Source organism: Nannospalax galili, unplaced genomic scaffold (genome assembly GCF_000622305.1).
Source record: "Nannospalax galili isolate Female #2095 unplaced genomic scaffold, S.galili_v1.0 scaffold154, whole genome shotgun sequence".
NCBI classification, from domain to species: Eukaryota; Metazoa; Chordata; class Mammalia; order Rodentia; family Spalacidae; genus Nannospalax; species Nannospalax galili.
Window position 1 is genome coordinate 1,023,425 of NW_008335281.1, and position 7,788 is coordinate 1,031,212.

At 43.0% G+C, this 7,788-nt stretch overlaps 1 protein-coding gene across 1 annotated transcript in view; it reads left to right on the forward strand.

Annotated features, from left to right (window-relative positions):
* Plagl1 (PLAG1 like zinc finger 1) overlaps positions 1-7,788 on the forward strand; it is a 34,132-nt gene that overhangs the window by 24,581 nt on the left and 1,763 nt on the right. Inside the window, exons 5-6 of the mRNA XM_029561957.1 lie at positions 3,052-3,438; positions 6,677-7,769. Of these exons, the coding sequence (XP_029417817.1) occupies positions 3,287-3,438; positions 6,677-7,769 (1,245 nt within the window). The 5' untranslated portion in view covers positions 3,052-3,286. The remainder of the gene's footprint in view (positions 1-3,051; positions 3,439-6,676; positions 7,770-7,788) is intronic.

The following is a 7,788-nucleotide window of genomic DNA, read 5'->3' on the forward strand; positions in this document are numbered from 1 at the left end:
TTCCAGTCTGATCCTCATCCCCAAAATAATCAACAAGAGCAGAATGAAACAGATGGTTCAGGCCTTGTTCGGCATGCTAGCAGATCCATATCACTATCACTCCCTCAGTATTTTTAGAATCAGGGGGATTGAAAATTATGTCCTGAGATGTTTGGTGGGGAAGTCTTACTATCTTTCCAGGGTGACAGGTGTTAAAATAGTACTGTGTTTAAGATTCAAATGCAATCTATATGTCAAGGCACAGAACAGACTGACTCTCATCAGGACCACAGCCTTTGCAGTTCTGTTATAATTGTTGATGGTTTTCCAGATAGTAGACAGTAATCTTAAGTCTCTTTCAAGCATATCACGTTTTAGCTGAAGATTGGAATTATCATAAAACAGATAGTACTGATCAGGTACAGAGTGACTGAGAGACAGTGTATCTATATCTACATGGTTAGCTTTTTAAATAGCTAAACTTTGATCCTCAGCCATCAAGAATTTATATTTTATGGGGAAAGCTCTATTTTTATGGAAGTTTGTGATTATATCTTGAAAACAGTGCAGATACTTGTATTCTAAGGTCCCATGTGTATGAAATATACAATCATGGTAAGAAGAATGTAGTTACTATGAAATTGCGAGTCCCTAAAGACTTTCCAAAGAAATTAAAGAAGGGTCATAAGGGTGTGATGAGTTCAGCTCAGTGTTGAATTTTGCCTTTTGTGTTAAGGCTGGGAGAATTTAGCACAAACCTGAACTCAACAAGATAAAGTCTTGGCAAAATAGAGTCATGAAGTCACTAAATGTAAAGCATTTGAGAGTCACTTACTTTTTGAGGAATTTGTGTTGGGGAGCTTGCTTGAAGTTGGAAGAAATTTGCCTCACTTGTGGTAAAACACAACCATGTCTAACCATCTCTGATTGTCTACAGTCTAGTAAGGCCCAGGGGAAATGGCATGGATCGTGTCCATGACTGTTGAAATGTGGAATCTAGGGAAGAAGTGACTAGAAAACAGATCTGACAAACCTTAATCAGTGTTAAAGGACAGTTTTAAAAATTGAATATTTCCTTTTGTACTTGTGGTGTGTTGGCAGGGAGTCAATCAAGATTCAGATCTGCAGAGAAACAAAGAACGTAGGTTAGTATATTTATCATTTTACTTCTTCTTTATGCTTGTGTCTGGGTCCATACTGGTTCCTTCCAGGATGAGTAATTGATATTGTTTACACAGACAGTGTGTATCATTTCTCCATCATGTCCACAGCTAAATGGTTATAAATTATTAGTTGTACCCTGACACACAGTTCTACTTTTAATCTCAGTAGCCCATAAATACTATACATTTCTATGATTTTTTTTACAAGTCACTGTTTTAGTTGATTGTCCCCAACGCCTGTTTGCTTGCATCATGTGACTATAGAAATGAAAAAACTAGAACTCAGGATAGAGCCAGCATGGGTAAAGTGGTATATGAATTGGGGAGCCTTCCCTGTCGTTCCTGAAACAGATGATATAAATCCAAGGGCAAATCAGAAGCACAGCCACATCCTAGGAAAAGCTCAGCCTTGCCCTCAGCATATGACAGGGAATCTAAGAGCCGGTCTGTGCTTCCCCACACAGCAGCCACTAGCTGTCTGTCTCTGACTCTTAAGTAAGTTATGATGATTTCAGTTTGACAGCAGCACATTGGGAGTGTTGGGTAGCCCCTGTTTGTATTATATTTCTATCACAGAAAGTTCTGTTAGGCAAACTGTTCCCAAAAAGCAAGAGTTGAGGAGGATAAATTCACTTAGATAAATTGAAAAAAGTCTTCGTGCCTGGAATTGGCAAGTTGGTGAAGGGAATACAGAGTGCTCCCCACCAAACAGCTCCTTCAGAGTGCGGAGTGCTATTTTAGCTATTATAGGAAGAAGGAAAGGATGCATTTCACATTTCATAGTCTGTATATGTTTTAGTCTTTCAAAATCAGGTCTGGAAAAAAAAATACCAAACAATTTCAAGTGAATGAATGTGATTTGTAGCTGGCCCAGAACTATGGCCAGACTTGGGCTAGATGAGAAATAGGACCGATCATGAGGCAGCACAAGCCAGAGGAATTCGTGGATAGGACTGTTAGGGATGCCTCAAGGAAGGACCTTGTGTGTGGTCAGGAGCGCTGGGCAGGCATGAAGGGTGGAAACAGACCGCTTTGGGAAGAGCCAGGACAGAAACCAGTTAAAGTCACTTTTGGGAGTTTGAGGCATGAAGATTGCAAGTTCAAGGCCAGGCTGGGCTAGGCTACATAGTGAGTTCCACAGCACCGTGTGCTATATGAAATAAGACCTTGTCTCAAAAAACCAAAAATAAGGAAATGAATGCAGTTGAACTTGGTGATAGAAGAATAAGGGAAGGAGACCAGTGGAGCCATGTTCTAGAGTGTTAGCCTAAGCTCTCATTGAAGTCATCAGTCTTGTTTCCGTGGACACATTTTCTCTCTCATCACATCAGTGCAGCTAGACTCACCTTCCTCACATTCTGTTTACATCAGCCCTTGTGCATAGTGATCTTACAAACAAATTCACTGAAATAATATGCAAATTATTTCTTCTCATTCTCTGAGAGTTTAAACAGGTGTTGTAAACAACTTATCTTATGCTAACAGTGCGTGAAGAGGAAAAGCTCATGGTTTGAATAAGGAGTGGTCATTTTGGACCAGAAACATGCCACAACACAAGGAGGGAGGCTTATTTCTTCCCTTTGAATCAATCACCTGAGCCTCACACTGGGCTGAAACTACCAAGTAGATAATGCTACCAAGTAGAATCTATGGGAAGAGCCATTCTTATCAGGAGGGAGAGTGCTTCATCAGCCATCAGAATACAAGTGCTTGGAAGAGGCAGATACACAGGCTTCTATGCAGAAGAGCCTCTGGAAGCAAGAAGGGAGTGAGTGGTAGAGAGCTGAACCCATTTGAGCCATTTCAAAGGAACATATTGATTGTGGGCCATTGGCTTCAAAATGGTAGGGAGGAAAAGCATGGTTTTCAAATGACTGATAGGAAAAAATTGTTCATCTAATCTCTACAGACGGTGATACAAGAAGCCCAGCTGTCCTGCTGATGCAGTCCCCCTGAATCTTGCCTGGGACGTGGGACAGCAGACTGAGAGTTCCGAGTCCAGCAGACCCAGGCTGTGCTGTTGCCGCTTAGTCACCTCACCTGGAGCCCAGCAGTAGAGGCTCTGCACCTTCCCTCTGTTTGTGCTTAAATGGCACAGAGTTTGGTCAGCATATCTGAAGAGGAAGGTGTGAAAAGCAAGGCCAATGGCTCCATTCCGCTGCCAGTCATGTGGCAAATCATTCCTCACCCAGGAGAAGCTCGCTGTCCACAATTACTCCCACTCCAGGGAGCGGCCATTCAAGTGCATGCAGGCTGAGTGTGGCAAAGCCTTCGTTTCCAAATATAAATTGATGAGGTGAGAGGCTTTAGAAAGGTGTGTGCTTTTACATGGACCTTTAAGTGCCTCTTCCAGCCCTCAGGGCTCTCACTCCAGGGGAAGGGGAGGCAGGATGTGGATGCACCCGAACAAGAGGAGCTTACATGATTGTCCAGACTTCATGCATGAGCATTTTCTCAGACTCTGAGAGGCTCCATGATACATCATAGATGAAAACCTATGTTTTCAGATGAGTCCTTTTTAAAAAAGATCTTCATATAATCTGAATTATTTCTCCAGTGTCTGTTAGGTACTTTCTGCTGTGAGGGAAATGATACACAATGCCCACAGTGCATTTTGGTTAATGTCACAGGAAAGACAAACTGCAATCAGGCAACAGTCTGTTTGACAGTGAGTGTTGTCAGTATGCTTGATACTGCATGTCTCTAATCTTTGTGAAATGATTCTTAGTGCTTCAACTTGCTGACTATTCACATATAAATGTACAGGTGAGAGTTGAGATTAGGAACCTGACTTCCCATCTGAGCTGTAATAATACTACATTATCATTCCATTTTAGAGTACTCTGGAGAAAGGCACTTAAAAGAGGTAAAAGGATGATATAAATTATGCTCCTGACCCTTAAGAACACCACTATTATGGATAATGTAACATAGGTTGATGTTCAGAATAAGACTGAGAAGGCTTAGGTGTTTGAAGATTCAAATGTCTGCTCTTGTAGACTGTGCTCTACTTGTCAGAGTAACATTGAATACTCACTATGTGCACTGATTGTGTGGCAGGGGCTGCCTGTTTTGCATCAGGCTTCTTGTATATACACATGCGGGCATCCTTGCCCAAACACAGAAGGCAGCCTGGGCATCAGTGGAGCCACATCAATGGTACTATGTGAGACCCGGGGGAGAAAAAAAGACAGTGGAGCAAACAAATTATCACAGTAGGTAGAGCTGGTTAGGATTGCCATGGTAAACTGAACTGAGCACAATGTCTTAAGCACTGTTGAGGAGGCAGTAGTAGCTCCAGAGAAATGACTTGCTCTGTCAAGGTGGGAAGTAGGCCAAAACAGGAAGCAGTGTACATTATGCAAGACCCGCTGTCTCTGTCCCAGCCCTTCTGGCCTCCCTGGCCAGAGTCCATCATGCTCTTTTAAGGAATTGGAGAGTGGTGAGATGGCAAGTCACTTAGGCTTCACTTAAAGATGACAGGGCAGCATTCCATCCATTTCCCAACTATTGCAACATAAGTTCTATTTTATAAGCAGAGATTGAAGGAGAAATAACTGACTTGCTTAACCAGAAATGAGAATGTGGGTCCCAATATAATGAACAGCTAGCCCTAGGCAGAGACAGCAAAGGGCCAGAAAAACTGATTTGGCAGAGAAGGTTGAATTCTAAGGGGAAAGTCTTAGAGTGAGTGAGCACTGTGAAGACTTCTAAGACTTGACATGATCCATTGCTACCCAAAGGTGATTCATTTGTGCTGACTACAGGATATACTGAAACTGCTGGTGGCTTATACATTGTGAGATAAGTGGAGGGAAGGAAGGAAACTGAAATCATTTCAAGTTGCATTGAGACAGTTGCATGAAGAAGTCAAGAGGGAATTAGATGTAAAAGGGAAGAACCAGATGCCAGGCCTGGGAAAGAGTCATAAAACTCTTTAAGACATGAGCAAATGAAAATTGCTCAGGTACTGGTACCAACCTCCATCCCACTCACAGATAGGACAGGAAACAGTGGATAGGAAATAGGTCAAGTTATTCTGTTTTTGACCATGGCTGACAGATGATGTTATCCGTTTAAAATCCTCCACAAAGAAAGGGGGAAAGGCAACAGAAGACTTCCAGGATAGAACTTTGGGGTCCTGCTAATTAACTCTAAGCCAGATACAAAACAATTTAAATACCACATCTGTAAGCCATTTCTTCCTCTGTATTCATTCTTGTTAGGCACAGGTAGACATCTTGTCAGATAGCATGGCTGTCTGCCCTCTGATGTGCTCCAAATCCTCTTTCTGCAACTACTGAATGTATTTAAGTGCATCTGGAATGTGAAAACCCCAACATATTTCAGAAATCCCAAATGCCTGTTGTATTAATTCTTGTCCTTAAGCACTGCCCCCATCTTACAGTGCCTACCATATTGCACATACCAAGCAGTACTAGCCTGTAGGGAAGGAATGGAACCAACTTTTCCTATCCTGTGTATATAGAAAGTTACTTTTTTCTGAAGAGGGAGTAAAGGAAAGTACTATGGTTTGCTTATTTTAAAGAAAATGCCAATTTAACTCAGATCAGCTCTGTGGTCTTTGAACTGGCTTCCAATCATCTTTAGTGGGACCACCACTGTCTTCTAAACTTTTGTTGCTATGGATTTTCTTCCTTTCTGCTTCTAGGAAAGAATCAGGAATGGACGAGACAGGGTAGGTGGTAGGATGAAAGGTAGAATTGAGTAGACTTTTGACAAACTATACTGTCCTAAAGAGATTTTTTTGAAAGTAGAATAAGTGGTTGGGAGTTCCTTTGTATTCAAAGGCAGTAGTTCAAAGGGTACAATTGAAGTGAGATTGTTACTAAGGCAAGCTAAGCCTCTAGAGAGTAGCCTGAAGGGTTATGTCAGGGATGTGAAGCAGCCTGTGTGCAGCCTGCAAGCAGCAAGTCCTAACACAGGGTTCTGTCTTAGAAGAAATACTTAACATAGTACTTGCAATTTTATTTACTAAAATTAACTTTACAAAGCTTAGGAATGACAGACTTGAAAAACTGAGTTCGGTTGGATTCTTTCCCTAGGCTTAAAGACTTTTGTAAAGGTTCCTAAGAGTCTTATGTCTTTTAGACTAAACTTTTGTCTCAATCAATAGACAGTGCAAGAATTCTATAAGGAACATTAACCCTAAAACTTGGTGTTTATGAGTTCTGTGTAGAAATAAAATTGGATTATTTTGGGAAGAATTTCTTTAAAATGTCAAACATTCGTTTAACCACTTCCTGAAAAATGTTTCGTGATTGTTTTTTTTTTTTTAATTCTAACTATATTAAGAAAGTACATTGGATTCATAATATTTCTTATAGGTAAAAACTTGAATTTGATTTTAGTAGTTCTTTCTAAATAAAATTTAATGCATTTGGAAAATAGTTTAAAATGAAAATGACATTAAAACCTAGAGAAAACTATTAATAACATTTTGGCACCGTTGTTTCTACACCTTTCTTTATCTCATAAAACTCTATTGCACACTGTCTGTCTCCTGCTTCTAGGCACATGGCCACCCACTCCCCTCAGAAATCTCACCAATGTCTTCACTGTGAGAAGACGTTCAACCGGAAGGACCACCTGAAGAATCACCTGCAGACCCATGACCCCAACAAGCTGTCCTTTGGATGTGAAGAGTGCGGGAAGAAGTACCACACCATGCTGGGCTACAAGAGGCACCTGGCCCTGCACTCAGCCAGCAGCGGAGACCTCACCTGTGGGGTCTGCGCTGTGCAGCTGGGGTGCACCGAGGTCCTACTGGACCACATCAGATCCCATGCAGAAGAAAAGGCTCCCACTGCAGCCAGGGAGAGGAAGCACCAGTGCGACCACTGTGAGAGATGCTTCTACACCCGCAAGGATGTTCGCCGCCACCTGGTGGTCCACACAGGATGCAAGGACTTCCTGTGTCAGTTCTGTGCCCAGAGGTTTGGGCGCAAAGATCACCTCACCCGCCATACCAAGAAAACACACTCACAGGAGCTGATGAGAGAGAGTATGCAGGCAGGAGAGTTTCTGAGCACATTCCAGACCGTGGCGCCTTCTTTCCAGCTGAAGGCCCCTCCCTTGCCTCCTTTCCAGTTAGCAGCTCCAGTCCAGAATGGGTTTGTAGGTGGCTTGCCAACTGAGGTTCATGGGCTCACCCTCAGTCCCCCAGAGCAAACCCTCCAGCCTATGCCACCGCTGCCAGAGCCTCTTATTTCCTTGCACCCTGGGGTGGTTTCCACCTCCCCTCCCCAGATCCTTCCGGATCACAAGTACAACACCGCCTCTACCTCATACCCCCCACTTGCAGGCATGCAGCTTAAAGCAGATACTAAAGTTTTCTGCAACATGAATATGAGTTTCTTTGAGGAGTTTCCTCTGCAAGAGCCGCAGTCACCTTGTTTTGAGCTGGGTAAAGATATGGTTGGGAAAATCGAGCTGCCCAAAGAGCTGCTGATAGATGCTGTGAATATAGCAATTCCTGCCTCTCTGGAAATTTCCTCCCTGTTGGGTTTCTGGCAGCTGCCCCCTCCAGCTGCCCCAAATGGCTTTGGGAACAACCCTGTTCCCCTGGGGCCTGGGGAGCCAGTGCCCCATAGAATAAGCTGCATGGCGCCTCCCCCGCCCCCCC